The sequence below is a fragment of the Erpetoichthys calabaricus genome, chromosome 1, assembly GCF_900747795.2.
Source record: "Erpetoichthys calabaricus chromosome 1, fErpCal1.3, whole genome shotgun sequence".
NCBI classification, from domain to species: Eukaryota; Metazoa; Chordata; class Cladistia; order Polypteriformes; family Polypteridae; genus Erpetoichthys; species Erpetoichthys calabaricus.
Window position 1 is genome coordinate 51,590,204 of NC_041394.2, and position 18,054 is coordinate 51,608,257.

General features: G+C 35.8%; 1 protein-coding gene across 2 annotated transcripts in view; it reads left to right on the forward strand.

Moving 5' to 3' along the window:
• Positions 1–10,957, forward strand: part of ube2d4 (ubiquitin-conjugating enzyme E2D 4 (putative)) — a 57,483-nt gene extending 46,526 nt beyond the window's left edge. For both annotated transcript variants that reach the window (XM_028799320.2, XM_028799313.2), the window contains 3 exons: positions 3,562–3,667; positions 5,213–5,306; positions 8,267–10,957. In XM_028799320.2, the coding sequence (XP_028655153.1) occupies positions 3,562–3,667; positions 5,213–5,306; positions 8,267–8,312 (246 nt within the window). In that variant the 3' untranslated portion in view covers positions 8,313–10,957. The remainder of the gene's footprint in view (positions 1–3,561; positions 3,668–5,212; positions 5,307–8,266) is intronic.
• Positions 10,958–18,054: the final 7,097 nt, after the last annotated feature.

An 18,054-nucleotide genomic window follows, 5' to 3' on the forward strand; every position in this document is an offset into this window, starting at 1 on the left:
CACCAGAGACATGAATGTTGTTGCAGAGGTAAGTAAACTTCTCGACGAGGTCAACACTTTCTCTGATGGCAGACACACTGTTGATGGCTGTGCCCAAGAGGTCATTAAACTATGATAGCATTATAATGCGAGAAGTTCATTTTCAGTGTTTGCTTCTAACACAAAACATACTCTGTGAATAAAAATCTCAGTTTGTTATGCTGTTAAGCAGTACGCGTTGTCCTGATTATTTTTACTTAAAAGTATTGATTCAAGCTCATTTATTTTTTATGCTTTATTAATTACATTTGACACATCACTTTTTTTCTTTTTTATTTAATCTTAAGAGCAAAATATTTTTTACAATTGGTGAGGGAACTCTCAGACCATTGTACTTTTTTGAATGACTAAGTCTTCATGATGTCTCCTCCTAAAACTATATGACTAAATTGTTTCGAGTATGCCATTTCTGTGAAGATATTTTTTTCCTAGATGCTTCACTGGTGCTTTGAGAATGTGTTTCGCTGTTTACATGAAATAATTATACTGCACTACCTTTATCTTTGATGCATTAAGAGAATGTTGAAAACCTGGATATGACCTTTTTTGTTAAGTGATGAAGAGAATCAATCATCTAGCCTTTCAGAGCAGGACATGATAATTTATAATTGGGAGACGGCACTTTGCATTTTATTCTCTAATGTTGCTCCTTATTACTTTCTACAAAATCAGAGTTTTATTGTAACCTCTTTTGATTTGTATTCACTTGTTTTCACTGTATAACCTAATGTATCATTTTGTTCTTTGTTGCTTCTGGATTTTGCATATAGAATGAAAATGATGCATCAACATAAATCAAACAATCCTAAATGCATTTTTCAGGTTAATTTTATGAATAAGGTTTATTGTAGTCACGCATAGCACTTCACACATGTCTATATTAAACTGCTTCTGCTTGATATTCATTTTGGTGTCTGTGCTTCTGAACTGTCTTGATGCTCTCTTTGGTACAGTATTTATTATTGTTTCAGTTTTGGTATTATATTTAAGTCAGATTAACTTAAATCATAAAATAGAAGCACAAATCCCTCAATGACTATAATAATGGTGTAAGAGTTAGAGGTGGGCGGTATGACCAAAATTCTATATCACGGTATTTTTCTAAATTCTGCCGGTTTCACGGTATTGGACGATATTTTTTTCCCCATGCATGAGTGGATGTTAACCACATTTTCCACTGCAATTACTGCAGTAGACTGGCTAAGAATAACCTATTAGACTGTTATGAGAATTGGACATCGTACAAAAAGACATTTTAATGTGCACACAAGTATTAATCCAGGTTTGCATGGCCCCATAAAGTGATAGTTTTCAAGGGGGTGGCACTAAAGAGAAGGAATCACATTGCATGACAGATGCAGTCAAAATATAGAACCTTTAATTGAACAAATTTTGTAAAAGCTTAAACTATGATTTTGACAACATATTTTCAACCATCCAAAGAGGCATTTAGACTTAGTAAAATATCCAGAGGTGTTTGTCAAAAGTTGGATTGCACTGAACACGTCTTAGAAAAGGAATAAATAGTAAATATTTTTTGTAAACCAACTATCCATCCATCCATTTTCCAACCCGCTGAATCCGAACACAGGGTCACGGGGGTCTGCTGGAGCCAATCCCAGCCAACACAGGGCACAAGGCAGGAACCAATCCTGGGCAGGGTGCCAACCCACCGCAGGACACACACAAACACACCCACATACCAAGCACACACTAGGGCCAATTTAGAATCGCCAATCCACCTAACCTGCATGTCTTTGGACTGTGGGAGGAAACCGGAGCGCCCGTAGGAAACCCACGCAGACACGGGGAGAACATGCAAACTCCATGCAGGGAGGACCCGGGAAGCGAACCCAGGTCCCCAGGTCTCCCAACTGCGAGGCAGCAGCGCTACCCACTGCGCCACCGTGCCGCCTAAACCAACTACACTTTCTGTTAATGTTAACAATCTCTGTCCACTGACACGTTAAAGTGACTTTTTAAACAATTTTACCATCATTAAACTGCATAATATTTAAACTAATAAATAATAACAATAAAATACATAATAGTATTACTGATAGTTGCACTATTACTTCAAGGCTTCAAGCCCAGGTGCATTACACAGTATTCACCAAATTAAAATAAAATAAAACAAGTGCAACTTGGTGATGATATCTTACCAACTGTACCATCATTTAGGCAAACTGCATTAATATGGACCTTGCTTCAAGCTAAGCTATATACATAAATAATAAAAACTGCAACTTGCATTTATAATGCTGTTTGTGGTATAGCCCTATGGAAGCGCATTAGGGCCACTGTGAAGAAAAAAAAATATGGACACGGAAGAAAAAAACAAACTATATGTCGAGAATAAATTCGACATGTTGACTATGTCAAGATTAAAGTCGACATTTCCACTTTATTCTCAGTTTATTTTATAATTAAAGTAGAATGTTGTAAACTAAACTTCATCCTAAAATCAATGTTTAATTTACTAGATTTTCTCAAACCCCGTCACAAGTTAATGCAGCACATCAAATACTTTGTGTTAAGTGTTCCCCGACCCAGTTGTTAATCACTACGCTTCTTAAACTGACTTCCTCCGCACTAAGAGCAGGCGCCTGCAGCAATCACCGCACAGAATCCATTCACTTCATGATATTCCTGCTCTCTACCAAAACCACACGATAATTACCAATCACCACACGATAAACGTCTTTGTGAAATTAAAACTAGTTATTAACTTAGCCGATGGAGTGTTCAGAACTTTAAAAATATCTTCGTTATACATGTTTAATTATGCCATCCATTCAGAGTTGTGCCCATCTCTGAACGAGTCGATAGCACATCGCAGAATGAATACAAGTAAAACATACACTAGCAAGTACAAAAACAAATACAACTTGGCTTGCAGTATTATCCAGTAGTATAGAAACAGAATTTACACATCTGACCTTTTAAAACTAAAATATCTCCAGGCGACGGACGTGACTCCTTTATTTTGGCAAAAGTTCTTCTGTTCATCACATGTTCAACTTTACTTTTAGTTCAGTTTCGGAATGCTCTCTGTCCATTTTCACCGCGCGTCATACCTATGCTACCGCCCACTATTTGGTGGTGTAGCAGTGAAAAAGAGCCCTAGTGCAACAAATCTGTGTTTAGCGGTGTAGCAGTGAAAAAGGTCCCCACTTAAACAGTTTCCCGCTGCGCCACGTTCCGAACGTCGTTTAGGCAATTTAAACCGGTGTTGCGGTATAAGAAAAATCCATATCATAAAAAAAAATAAAAAAAACGTTTTTCGGTATGAACCGGTATACCGCCCAGCACTAGTAAGAGTATCCTCTTCCTCTTCCTGCCCATTACCCATAATGTCATAACTTGTAGCTTCTATCAATAGCACCTAATGTCTTGATTAATCCCTGCATAAATTACAACACTTTTTGTAAATACAAGTCATCTGTGAATGGATGGCTGTTAAAGTAATAAATGAATATTTTTGAAAGAATTGTGCTTTCACATTTTATTTCTTGGCTATAGGTTGCATTCACGACAAAGATTTATCACCCAAACATAAACAGCAATGGGAGTATTTGCCTCGATATTCTCAGATCACAGTGGTCCCCAGCTCTAACAGTATCAAAAGGTAATCTACTACTTCTCTGATGTTATAATTTTATGGTATTAAAAATTTTGATTTTGCTCATGTCTGTACTTTAATTGAACTAATGTTAGCAGTATATTTACTTGTCTACTTTTCTGTATTTTTTTCTTCTACTCAATTAATAGAATAAACTATAACTGATTTATTTATACATTGTAATGTAAAGAACTTAGTCTAAAAACAATGCAAAATACTGTCTCACGCTATTATGATTATAACTGAATCCAGTTTCTTTTTTTCTTTTTTTTTTTTTTGGAAATACTGTACACAAACTGATTATTGATAAGAAAATTGAACATTTACTAAACATTGCTAGAGATTAACAGGCCATTTCTTGGCCTGTCAAGTCCAAACACCCAAAGTTGTGTGTTTTCTCGTATTGTAGGCCTTGCTAAACAAAAATGAATGACAGCAAAGTGATTATTTATTATTTTGACAAAAGTCTAAATTTGAAGACATTATCTTCTGTATATATAAAATAGTTTCAAATAATAACAAAAATATATACACAAGCGAAACAGAAGTTAAGACACGACAGAGGCACAAGCATAATATGTTTAAAAAAAATGGCTGATCATTGCTTTTTTATGTCACAGTCTATCAATTTTTATTTCCACTTACGGGTCATGAGTGAGATGGGGCCTATGAAAGCCAGACAGTGTGTAAAATAGGAGTAGCTGTATATCAAAGGGCATACACACTCACAGTTATACACATACAATAATGTCAAAAGAACACCTTTTTTTAGTACTACCCATAATTTACATTAACCTGTCTCCAATTTTCAGTTTTTCAATCAGCAATATAAATAAAAAAATGCATTTTTAATATTTTTGTGCCATGTTAAAAATTAGGGCACCACAAGTGCTCTGTGGCATGAAGACTGTTTTCAGCTAAAATGTTAACAAAAGTAAAGAATAGAAAGTGTCTGCTATATTGTTCTGTTAACTCTTGTGCACATATTTGCAAAGTTTAATAGTCTTAAAACAAGCTACACAAGAAAACTAATAAGCATTCATTATAATATATGTTTTGCACATTTTAATGTATCTTCCATGTTCTCTGTGAAAAGTGCTATATAAAATATTAATTTATATACATGCTTAGCATATTTTCCTTTTAGGTTTGTATTTAAACTGGAAACGTACTAAATTCATGTATTGTGGCTGAGGTTGCAGATTCAAATCCCGCTACTGACACTGTGTGACCATGAGCAAGTCACTTCACCTGCCTGTGCTCCAACTGGAAAAACAAAGAAATGTAACTAATCATATCTCACATGTTATCAGTCACCTTGGACAAAGCATCAGCCAAATAAAAAGTTTTAATAATATCATGTTATTTTTTTTCCAAAATAAAACTGATCAATTCCAATACTGTTTTACAACACAGTATATAAATATTTTCCCCCTTACTTTTTAGTACTAATCTGTGTGTTTTGTTCATTTAATTGTGTTGAAGCCCTATGTGCATTAGATATCTCTAAATATTAATTTGTTTCAATGACCTTCTCTTTTTGTGGAACAGTCTTGTTGTCAATCTGTTCATTGCTCTGTGACCCCAATCCTGATGACCCCTTGGTTCCAGAAATTGCACACACCTATAAGGCGGACAGGGAAAAGTAAGATTTTTCTTCCTCTTTCATGTTTTTTCTTCCTTCCTAAGCAATTCTATAAAATAGATTAAGAAATTAGTTGTTTATAATGACTTCTTCTGCGTTTGACACATCCATTGACATGAAAGTTTGCATTAAATCATATTTAGCTCTGTATTGTGAACAGTATTCAATGAAATGCTCATTATTGGATGGGATTTTTTTTTTTTTAACATTCATGTCAGATTTAGAATATATCCACTAGAGGGCACCCAAAGCAAAAATTTCTGTTAAAGTAGTGAACTCTTTTAAGTTTACATGCTAGATAAAACACCTTCATTGTAATGTGAGAGGCAGACAAGCCGGTCTCATGATCTTTAACTTAAATCCTGCCATCATGGATCATAACAAACCTTGTTCCTGCCAGTTGTTTTTGCTGTATATATTGGCTAGGGATATATGGAAATTGTGTCAGACAATTGTAATAGTTTCATTTGAAATGTATTAAAAAGAATGATGTAAAGCAGATAACTGCTAAATTTCTGCTTTCAATGGAAATTTAGTCTACAATAAGTGCATATTTTATACTGGCATCGGACCAACACATTGAATAATACACAAATCTATTTGCTGTGTATTTACCCTTGTAGAAAATTTGTGAAGCATTAATAATAAATCTTTATATTAAGTTTTACCATTACTTGACATGCTTACTTTGTGTTACTTCCTTTGTCCTTATTTGAAAATAACACTGCTTTTACTTTTAGCTGTCAATAAACTAATAGTGCAGCATACAGGAGAAATATAGTAAAGGAGAAAATATAAAATAACCTTGTATACCCATCCATCATAGGCAGTAAAGGAGTACATTTTATTCTTCTCATCCTGTCTTGTATATTTTAGATGACTATTAACAATTATAATTTAAGAGGCGATCCAGTGTCTGGTCATGTGAAGAAGGAAACTATGTAGTATACCATGTACTAAATATACCACACAACCTAACACCAAAACAAGAAAATTTATGCATTTACTGAATATTGTAACACTTACACTCTCCCTCCTGGGGTTCAAACCCACATCTGACACATCATCAGTCTTCTCTGCCCCAGTTTCTAGTCTTGCTTTTCAGGAGTTAGGACGAGGATATTACACTTTGGGTAAAAGATTCTCATTCTAGCGCTATGCAATCAAAATGTCCTTTAATACTAACATGTACCAGAGTTGGTGAACTATAAGTTGTAATTTTTGTTATTGATCACCATCTTTCATTTGATCTTCCCTTCTTTGGAAAAGAAAAAGAGGCATTTTCTATGTAAAAAAACCTAATCTTGTGATAAGTATCATTAGTTTCCCCCACAATATGGTTAACTACAGATAACCTAGGATGTGTTATTAGCAGTGAACACAAGTGCATGCCACGCCACAGGACTGTGAGTAGTACTGAGAGCAGGAAATGATTTGTGGAAAGATGAGAAAACAAAAGTCTACCCCTGTTAGCTGGTCTAGAGTAAACTGATAAACATAAATAAATTAAGTGGTTCTTAAAATTAATAGGGTTTCAGTTTTAGGACAGAGAGTATGAGTGTTAAATGGTGCTATTATTCATATCTACAAATGAAACATATATTTTTATCTCTTATGCATACTTAAATCATGAAGAGGCAATATGCCTGTTGATTAACCCCCTAAAATTCTAACGTAACGTATATAAAATAAACTGCATTACTCATAATGGAGATTTATTCCTGAGCACAAGTGCTATTGGGTCCTGCAAAATTCCTACAGAAACACGATGCCCAGGCATCCCAAAGGTGACTACATCTTGCCTGAAGAAGGGGCCTGAGTTGTCTCAAAAGCTTGCATATTGTAATCTTTTAGTTAGCCAATACAAAGGGGACTTCTCACTACATTCATTTATCTGTAATCCTTTGATACATGTCTGTTTGTTGTTGTTTGGACCACCTTAGTGCATGCCTCCATGTAAACAAAAGGAAGCATTAAATAATTCTAAAGTCTCACATTATTTTTTACATTTTAGTGAGAATGCAAATAATTAAACCTTTTACTGTTCATGTTATGTTTAGTGCAGATTTGTTTCAGGTAAGCATGGCCTGTAAAAAGCAATTGAAAGACTATCAACATTTAAACTTTATTTGTTGTAAGAGTTTGCCACAATAAATTTTAAAAAGGGAAAACAGATTTTGTGTCAGGATATATCTGAACACAAGTTTTTATAGCAGAAAGAGTGTTAATATGGAGCACATTTCAGTCTGCACAAGTTTTTGACGGGTGTGAAGGGCCACTCTCTGGTAGAAGGCATTACATTTGGAAAGCCTGTCAAAAAAGCTATTTGTTTATTCCTTTTCCTTTATGAGAAAAAATATGAAAGCGGCTTAGCTACAAAGCCATTATTGTGAAGAAAGGCAGAGTGCTGTGGTTTGTAAGTGAATGTTGTTTGATTAGTTTGCTAACCACTGAGCTAGTTAGTGCAGGCACAAAGTGCGATGACAAGTTCTTAGGTAAAATCCTAGTATAAATTTTACAAACTATTGATTACTGTATACAATGACTGCACATAAAGACACAGATTTGTTTAAACAGACAGGAAAACAGGATAGTTTGAAACTGATTGACATAAATGGAAGCCAACAGTACCTGTTCATTAATTAAATGTTAATCTATGCATAAATTAAATGTTAATCTATGCATAATGGCCAGTTAACAGTGGAGAAGAGGAAAACAAAAACCTCCAGTGCTGTGAGAAAGATGGGGTTGAATAAAGAGGGATGAAGTATACTGTATCCTGCACACAGTACATTATAACACACTTTGTATTATTTTTAGATGCAACATACAGCAAATAAAATCCTTTCATTGTGGTTTTGCCTTTATATTACTTACAGTATGTGTCTTGCACAATGTATTTTTATCTGAGTAAATACAAAGAAATGCACTAATCAAGTTTTTTTCTTTTTTATTTGTAGGTATAACAGATTAGCCAGAGAATGGACACAAAAGTATGCAATGTGAATTGCACTGTTTTTACAAATGAACATCCACAAAAAATATTAATTAAAAACAGGTTCTTGAACGAGAAATACCAACTTAAATGCAAATAAATTCACAAAATGGGCCGCCGAATGTTTACCTGGTACCATGTGCCAATCACAGAAATTTTTTGACTCCTGCTGCAAGGGAAGGACACAGAAAACATCGACAAAAAGACAACTTAATGAAGAAATGCCAGGTTTTTGAGTGCTCCGGACTACAAACCCTGAAACACTACCATGTTTTTTAATGTGATGGTAATGATGGTTATTATTTTAATGTTGTTATTGTTTAATTAATGGATGCATAATATCTTCAGTGAAGGTGGGAGATGTTTTAGCGAGGTTCTAACACTAATAGGGTACAGGCTGGATTTCTTGGAACCATAAACAGGGTACAGTGTGTAAAAAAACATATATCTATCTATACAGTATATATATATATATATATATATATATATATATATATATATATATATATATATATATATATATATATATATATATATAATATGAATATAAAATAACACTTTCTATTTATGTATGTTTTACTGTGTCTGAGACTGCTTTGTAGAATAAGACAGGTGCACCATATTGTATTTGAGCCAAAATGGAACTTTTCTTACTCAGCAAGAATATTCAGAATAAGAGGGCAAATGAACACTTTACATAGCTGGTTATATTGTAATGACTTCCTTATTGTCATTTTGCTCTGCCACCCTCAAAGGAGTTCCTTTTGATTATTCTTAATTTTCTTTTTAAAAAGATATTATAAAGGCCATAATATGCTAATAGTGGTTTATAACCATCTGGGCTAAGAAAATGTCCTGTAATAACAAAACCATTACCATCACTCTGTGCCTGTGAAAATGGTGAACAAGACAGCCGACCGTGCTCTTCAAGCCAAGCTCCTCATTTATCCTACAATCATGTAATTTATTTAATGTGCTCTTCCTAGAAGGAACATATTCTTTATTTAATTTAGCAAAAACAAAAACTGTGACAATACTAAATAAATATTAAATACAAAATGTTTTACTGGTAGTTACTACATAATTTATATTCATTGATTTGTGATGCACTTGCATGGATATAATTTGAGCAGATTCTCCCAAAACACAAATTGTGTGTAATTGTATATGTGAGAATGTGTGAAACACAGGATGGTCATCATGATAGTAAGATGAACCCTACACTATTACACATCAAAAACATGCAGAAATAGAAGAGCACAAGATATGTCAACAAAGCATTTTTCCCCACCGTTTTTTTGGAGAGTGTTCATTTGCAAAGCTGTAGAATCAGGAAAACAGAATCTGCCATTTTGCTAATGCGTGCATTAAGTTTTAATAACCATGTATTTAAAAAAAAATGCACATTTCAGCCTTAACCTGGAGTATTTAAAGTTTTGATATGCCAAGGAAATATGTTTATTTTAATTCTTATCTATTCATCAGAGTTTTGGTTATTCAAGCAAAAGTGTGGTATGATTCCATGCAAAATGAAATGTGATTGATACTGAAGAATATCTGTAGTTATTTTTTTTTTCTTTATGTATGTGTTTAAGACCAATGACTATTATGCATTAACTGATGCAGCAGTATGATGACCAGATCATGCAACCTTAGGAATATAAAAGCGGAAATGTCTTTGGCTTATATGCATTGGCCATAATTAAGTGGAGTGAGTGAGGAATCAATACCTTCTTCTGGGTCTCAGTGTTAGAGCCTGGGTTTTTCTTACATTTCAGTTCTCACCACCAAGAGGTCCATGTACCTCAATTTAAAAATTACATGTGTAATAATTAATGATACTTGCACATTTGATAGATTAAAAGTTTAATTGCATTACAACATCAACAGCAATATATATCTTTGTCACTTTCATATGTCTCATTCAAATGTGTCAGATGAGGGAATGTTTACACAAACACAGTTTTTTCCTTTGATTTGGCCTTGAAAAATAAGTGGCTTACACTATGAAAATGGGATGCTGAAAAAAAGTGGGAAAGAAAGGAAAAGGTTCAGTGCTGTACATCTTGTAGTTAACGCTCAATATCCATCTATAGACTGCTCAAGGTTAATGTCTGTGTTGTGGAAGTCTGACTTGCCTGTTCTCAAACTACTAAATGAGGCTGATCATACTCATGCTGTGTTTTGCAGTTAGTGTTTTCTAGAAATCACTGATATGGTGTTCTCATTTCCTGTAAGCAGTGGTATTTGGTGTAATGTCAATCTCCTTATCCACAGGCTCTGCTACGGAGTACCTTTTAAGATAATGGACATTGATTTTTATTCAAGGTGCCAAGTTTACAGGACTCAGGGTGCTGCCTGGACGGCAGTGAAGAGTCTCCCAGAGTGAAAACCTCTCAGTTGTTCTATATTTCTTGCCTTTCTGCTGGGACAATATTTAAAATATTTCTTTAACAGTGGTTACATACTAGCCAACCTCAGGAAATGAAACATTACTCTCCAGGACCACTATATAAGCATTACAAGTGAAGTGCACTGAGTTAGGAAATGACCCACAAAGAATACTGTACAGTAGATACAGTGTATCTGCTAGAATGTCTCTCAAACACCAGTAACTGATTGTCCTTGCAAAACAAATAAAATGTGCAAAATACAAGTGTCTTTTGTATCTGTGAGTTTGTTGGGGACAAAAGAAGCTTGACTCAACTCCTTTATCTATCTATCTACCTACCTACCTACCTACCTACCTACCTACCTACCTACCTACCTACCTACCTACCTACCTACCTACAGTGCATCCAGAAAGCTTTCACAGCGCATCACTTTTTCCACATTTTGTTATGTTACAGCCTTATTCCAAAATGGATTAAATTCATATTTTTCCTCAGAATTCTACACACAACACCCCATAATGACAATGTGAAAAAAGTTTACTTGAGGTTTTTGCAAATTTATTACAAATAAAAAAAACTGAGAAATCACATGTACATAAGTATTCACAGCCTTTGCTCAATACTTTGTCGATGCACCTTTGGCAGCAATTACAGCCTCAAGTCTTTTTGAATATGATGCCACAAGCTTGGCACACCTATCCTTGGCCAGTTTCGCCCATTCCTCTTTGCAGCACCTCTCAAGCTCCATTTTGTATGGGAAGCGTCGGTGTACAGCCATTTTAAGATCTCTCCAGAGATGTTCAATCGGATTCAAGCCTGGGCTCTGGCTGGGCCACTCAAGGACATTCACTGAGTTGTCCTGAAGCCACTCCTTTGATATCTTGGCTGTGTGCTTAGGGTCGTTGTCCTGCTGAAAGATGAACCGTCGCCCCAGTCTGAGGTCAAGAGAGCTCTGGAGCAGGTTTTCATCCAGGATGTCTCTGTACATTGCTGCAGTCATCTTTCCCTTTATCCTGACTAGTCTCCCAGTTCCTGCCGCTGAAAAACATCACCACAGCATGATGCTGCCACCACCATGCTTCACTGTAGGGATGGTATTGGCCTGGTGATGAGCGGTGCCTGGTTTCCTTCAAACGTGACGCCTAGCATTCACACCAAAGAGATCAATCTTTGTCTCATCAGACCAGAGAATTTTCTTTCTCATGGTCTGAGAGTCCTTCAGGTGCCTTTTGGCAAACTCCAGGCGGGCTGCCATGTGACTTTTACTAAGGAGTGGCTTCCGCCTGGCCACTCTACCATACAGGCCTGATTGGTGGATTGCTGCAGAGATGGTTGTCCTTCTGGAAGGTTCTCCTCTCTCCACAGAGGACCTCTGGAGCTCTGACAGAGTGACCATCGGGTTCTTGGTCACCTCCCTGACTAAGGCCCTTCTCCCCCAAACGCTCGGTTTAGATGGCCGGCCAGCTCTAGGAAGAGTCCTAGTGGTTTCGAACTTCTTCCACTTACGGATGATGGAGGCCACTGTGCTCATTGGGACATTCAAAGCAGCAGAAATTTTTCTGTAACCTTCCCCAGATTTGTGCCTCGAGACAATCCTGTCTCGGAGGTCTACAGACAATTCCTTTGACTTCATGCTTGGTTTGTGCTCTGACATGAACTGTCAACTGTGGGACCTTATATAGACAGGTGTGTGCCTTTCCAAATCATGTCCAATCAACTGAATTTACCACAGGTGGACTCCAATTAAGCTGCAGAAACATCTCAAGGATGATCAGGGGAAACAGGATGCACCTGAGCTCAATTTTGAGCTTCATGGCAAAGGCTGTGAATACTTATGTACATGTGGTTTCTCAATTTTTTTATTTTTAATAAATTTGCAAAAATCTCAAGTAAACTTTTTTCATGTTGTCATTATGGGGTGTTGTGTGTAGAATTCTGAGGAAAAAAATGAATTTAATCCATTTTGGAATAAGGCTGTAACATAACAAAATGTGGAAAAAGTGATGCGCTGTGAATACTTTCCGGATGCACTGTATCTGTCTGTCTGTCTGGTAGTGCCTTTCATATCTATATATCTATTAATCATATAGTGCCTTATCTATCTATCTATCTATCTATCTATCTATCTATCTATCTATCTATCTATCTATCTATCTATCTATCTATCTATCTATCTATCTATCTATCTATCTATCTATCTATCTATCTAAAAAGTGATGCGCTGTATCTATCTATCCTTTCTTTAGGTGGATTTGTTAGATGAACTAGTTCTCCATTTCTTATAGTCATACATTAAAAAAAACTAATTTTGGGTGGTTCATTTTTTTCAGTAGTGAATTTTTGCATTAGTCAAATATACTCAAATATATTGCATCTTCACACTATATTTATTTATTTATTTTTTTGCTGTTTCTCCTTAAAGCAGTCTGTTGTTATATTTGGTATTTGTTCTTAAAGCAAACTTCCTATTCATTAAAATAAATCTGGTGGCAGAAGTATTATCACGTGTAATATCTAGATTCCATTGTGGGGCCAAACTGACTTTCTCACAGTGTGTTACCACTAGCTTAGAGCATATTTCATTTGTGTTTTGATGAGACTTTGCTTTACTTGTCCTTTACTATCTTAGTTAATTCTGTCAGTGTGATTAGATGGTAGATGTTTGAAAACTCCCATTAATTTTCTGAACCCATTTAGCCTAATTTTAGAATCACGGGCAGGCAGAGTCTATCACTGTGCAAGGCCAAAGCAGAGTATGATTTATAGCTACAATTGGCCTAACATGGATGTAGGAACACAAATGAAGAAAGAGCCACATAGCCACGGAGAATACATGCAAACTCTAGCACGGGCAAAGACCAGACCAGAATATGAACCAGCACTCCTGGAGCTGCTGTTGTGTCAACTCGGAATAAACAAACACACTTTTACACTGCAAAAATATTTTACACAAAGTATTGGTGCTCTTTCAAGTCTCAGTCCTTAGCTTCATACAAATTTATGAGTTTTTTTGAACTCGGGACATTTTTGTTATTCTTCATATTTAAGGACCCTTTTTTTATAGAACACAACACAGGAAAACAAATCCAGCAGAATTACTTTCTCTAATGCCACATTTTCATTTACTTCAAATTGTTCTTTCTACAGTCTGACACCCTTTATTTTTAAATATTGTATCTAGAGTTAGGACTAGGTTGTATCAATTTAGTAGCTTATCATTATATTCCACATAAGATATTTTACAATCCTGCTTCCTGAACTTGTTAAAGCATATACACCTTGTTATCACAAGATAAATTATACAGGATTAGTAATTACTGAGCCTTTCAAATTCTGAGTGATCGGTAACAAATTGCTATTCCCAAATTTATTTTAGCTATCACAACTACCATCTTAAAAAAGAAGGTCAGACTTCCTCTCAATATGAATAACAACACACTGCCCTGAAGTTTATCTTATACTAAAATGTTTCAAATGCTGTGAAATGCTATTTTCCTCCTTTCCTGAATTCCTCTTTTATTGCAGGTTTTTGACATCAAATGTTTTTCAGGTCTTCAGCCACATTGTATTATTAGATAAAGAGCACCGGAGGGAACAAAAACATTTTTTTAAACTTAATTTATATAGTGAACGATCCAACAACTGATTCAATGTAAAAAATGTAATTGCTCCCCAGTTAAATGAACCCCATCAAAGGGATGAACACAAGCAGTTGTGCTCAATACAAACTTCACTATTTTGATTCATATTGTCAGAGTCTAGTTACCAGCACAAAGATTCAACAAGCACATAATAAGCATGTGCAATGATACGATTGATGGAAATTCCCAAAGAGATAAGAAAAAACGTATTATTATCTATCTGTCTGTAAACGACTACATGGGCATTTCTTAGGCTCTGAGAACTCCACTAAACCACAGAGAGGGACAAAATTTCCAAATGGAAAGCACTTGGAACAGTAGGGAATCTTCTCAGGTATGCAAGCCTTCAAAAATTACTTGAAAGACACATTGTAAAATCACCCAGAAAGTCACAAAATATCCAAAAAAATAGCAAGCTTCTCTTCAGCATGCTAGTGTTCATAACTCCACAATCGGAAAGACACTGAGGAAAAATGGGCTTCATTGAGAGTCTCAAAGTGGAAGTCATTGCTAAGAAGAATGTAAATGCTCGTGTCATCCTCACAGGTGGCATGGTGGTAGTGCTGCTGCTTTGCAGTAAGGAGATTGTGGGTTTGCTTCCTGGGTCCTCCCTGTGTGGAGAGCGCTTTGAGTAGTGAGAAAAGCGCTATATAAATGTAAAGAATTATTATTATTATCTCTCATTTGGCAGGAAGTACCTGGATGATAACCATGTGCTTTGGGAGAATTTTCTTATCTATAAAACAAAGTGGAATTATTTGGATGACATGGGGTCCCATTATGTCCCGTATTAAACAAATGCATCATTCCACAGTAAGAGCATCCAATAAGCAACAGTTAAACATGAGGGTGACTGTGTGACAACCTGAAATAAACGAATCATGAAATCTGTTATTTAATGAAAACTATAAAGACAATGCATCAAGAAAATGATGTCCCATTTTTGAACAAAAAGAAACAGAACTACATGTTTTTAATGGCCTAGTCAAAGTTGAGCCAATACAGATGCTCTGACAGTCTGAAATGAGCCACTCATGTTTGAAAACCGACCAGTGCTTCTAACTTGAAGCAGTTCTGCAAGTACGAGTTTGGTAAAAGTCCTCCCCAGTGACGTGAGAGGCTGTTTGCAGTCATTGTAGCTAAAAGTGACTTGAACAGTTAAGTGTTTGGGCATTTAGCTTTCACACAGTGTCAGCTGTGATCATTCAATAAATGATATAAGAAAAAAAGTATAATCTGTTGATTTGTGTACAATTTGATTAATACACTGTACAAGATTGTTGTTGAAGACCAGAAAATATTTTGTGTCAAAAATCTGCAAAAAAAATCACCAAAAGGGACAATAGTTTCATAGCACAGTATACAAAGACCTGAACGTCTAACGTGTTGGGGAACACACATTTGCCTTGACAAGTCATTGTAGGCTTAGCTGTACAAGCAAGAAGCTTTTGTTTATTTGGTTATTGCACAGTTGCTATTAATGTTATCAGATACACAACCAGCATACAATATTAAACAGCTACTATTGATGTTATCTGCAAAAAGATGCCACCACTATACCATAATTGGTGTGGTGCCACTGAGCATCTCTGCTTCTTGAGATCAATATAAAATAAAATTGTGTCTGGACTTGGGATTGACTGTCAGCCTTCACGCTCTAATTCAAACATCTCAATGCATCTGAATGCCTAAACAAGAGCTTACCTGCACAGAGACTGGTGCTGTTCATTATAGACACTGGTTCTTATAGACGCTGTGTCACTTAAGTGGAAAAAAAAAAAAAAAACATACTTGATATAATCTCATTGGCTCCAATAGACACTTTAGAGTGCAATCCATATGTGGAGAATTACACACTTGATGGACATTTATAAGAGACTAGCTGTGTAAGCTTGCACTGTAAAAAGCCCGGGGTCCTAGAAACTATTGAAATCATCAGAAAAAAAAACCTGAAATGTAGAGATGTCAGGTAATTGAAAGGAACTACTCTGGGCATCTCTCTCCTAGGAGGATTCGTTTTGCCGATGTGCTCACCTCGCTTGTGCATTAGCAGCAAGAGGAAAAGTAAAAGGGATACCGTTCTGCTGATGTTAGCGGCTAAGCAACTTTGTCTTTCTTTGGAGGTTTCGTTTTGCTGACGTGCTGGCCTCAATTGTGTAATTAGCAGCTAAGTGAGTTTTCTGTTTCCTCAGGCGTGGAGCCATCACCCTGACTCCACCTTTCACTTCCAGACTGAATAGACGACACACACACTTCCACACGTAGACGTTTATATATAAGAAGTGTGCCAACAGTGAGAGGCATCAGGAAGCAGATTAATCAAGAGGTGTCGATTGGTGCAGCATGGGAATGTGTTAGACCTCATTAGAGGGAAGCCCCTTGTCTTGGTTCATCCAATATGTCCGCTATGATCCTCCCCAGCTGTTTGTTACTTTGACCTGGGTTAGCACTCATTCCTTCTTTTATGTGAAGTGTTACATTTTCCTCTCTATTGCATGAGAGTTTTATGGTTATAATCTTATATCTTCAAAAAATGTGTTTTCTCCAACTTTTGATTTTTTTGTTAGGATACAATAAATAATGAAATAAATCAATAAAGCAAAAGAAAGGACAATACATGCAGACAAAAAAGATACAAAGTACTAAATATTGCAAAGTTTAAGAAAGAGATCGTATGGGCCATACAAGTTAGAAAATACAAGTTTAATACCTGCCATGTGAATGATATTTCTCTACATTATGTTAACATGAAAAGATTTAGTCAATGGGATATTTCAAACATATAGGTAAAGAAAACAGCAACACATGTTCATTGATTTATATATATATATAAATATATATATAGATATATATATTTTTTTAATCTAAAATTTCATTTGTTGGTCCATTGTTTGCCCACTTTTTCTGGTGCATCCAGCAGAAGTCCTTAATCATACCAACATCCCAACATCCCTGGTACCTTCTTTCCATGTCCTTGATATCCTGATGGAATCTTTCACCCTGCTCTTCACTCACCACTCCAAAAGTTTTAGGAAAAAATTTCAAATGTGAATCCAAAAAGTGAACTTTAAGACTTAACGTTGCAAATCAATTCTTTAAACTCTTTCAAATACACAGAATGAGTAGCAGGTAATGATGTGTATTTATGAGGAAGTACTCCTTTTAGGCTTCTTTTAAAGAAGTCTCTAAGTAGTCTCCATTCTTCTAGGCCACTTATGTCAGTGCAGTAAACCAATAATCCATCTTTCTTCAAATATGCTGCAAACTCTTCTTCTCTATGTTTGTACCAAGAGGAAGTGTCTGGATGTGTAGTATCTTTTAATCAGGATTCCAAGAGCTCTGCAGCATCTTTTCAAAAGTCTAGAACTTTTACTAAATCATTACGTTCATCCTGGGGCTCATTGCTTGAACAGATTGGGACAAATTCTTCATTGTCACCTGAAGTACTTTCCCTACCCACGAGTGACTTTCTTCAGAATCAAGCATGTCAGCTGGAGTAGAGAATACGTCTTATTGCTGATGGAAGATTAACATGAACAGTTTATTTGATTCTTTTTGTTACATCCTTGAATTTTCCAGGACGAGAAACAACAATCATCCCAAAGATTTTTGGGTTCCGTGAATCTCATTAAAATCCCAAAAGCAACTGCCTTCTTCGTACCTTTTGTCCATTCTTAGTTCCTAAACACAAACAGAGAAGACACTGTGAGGGCCGTACT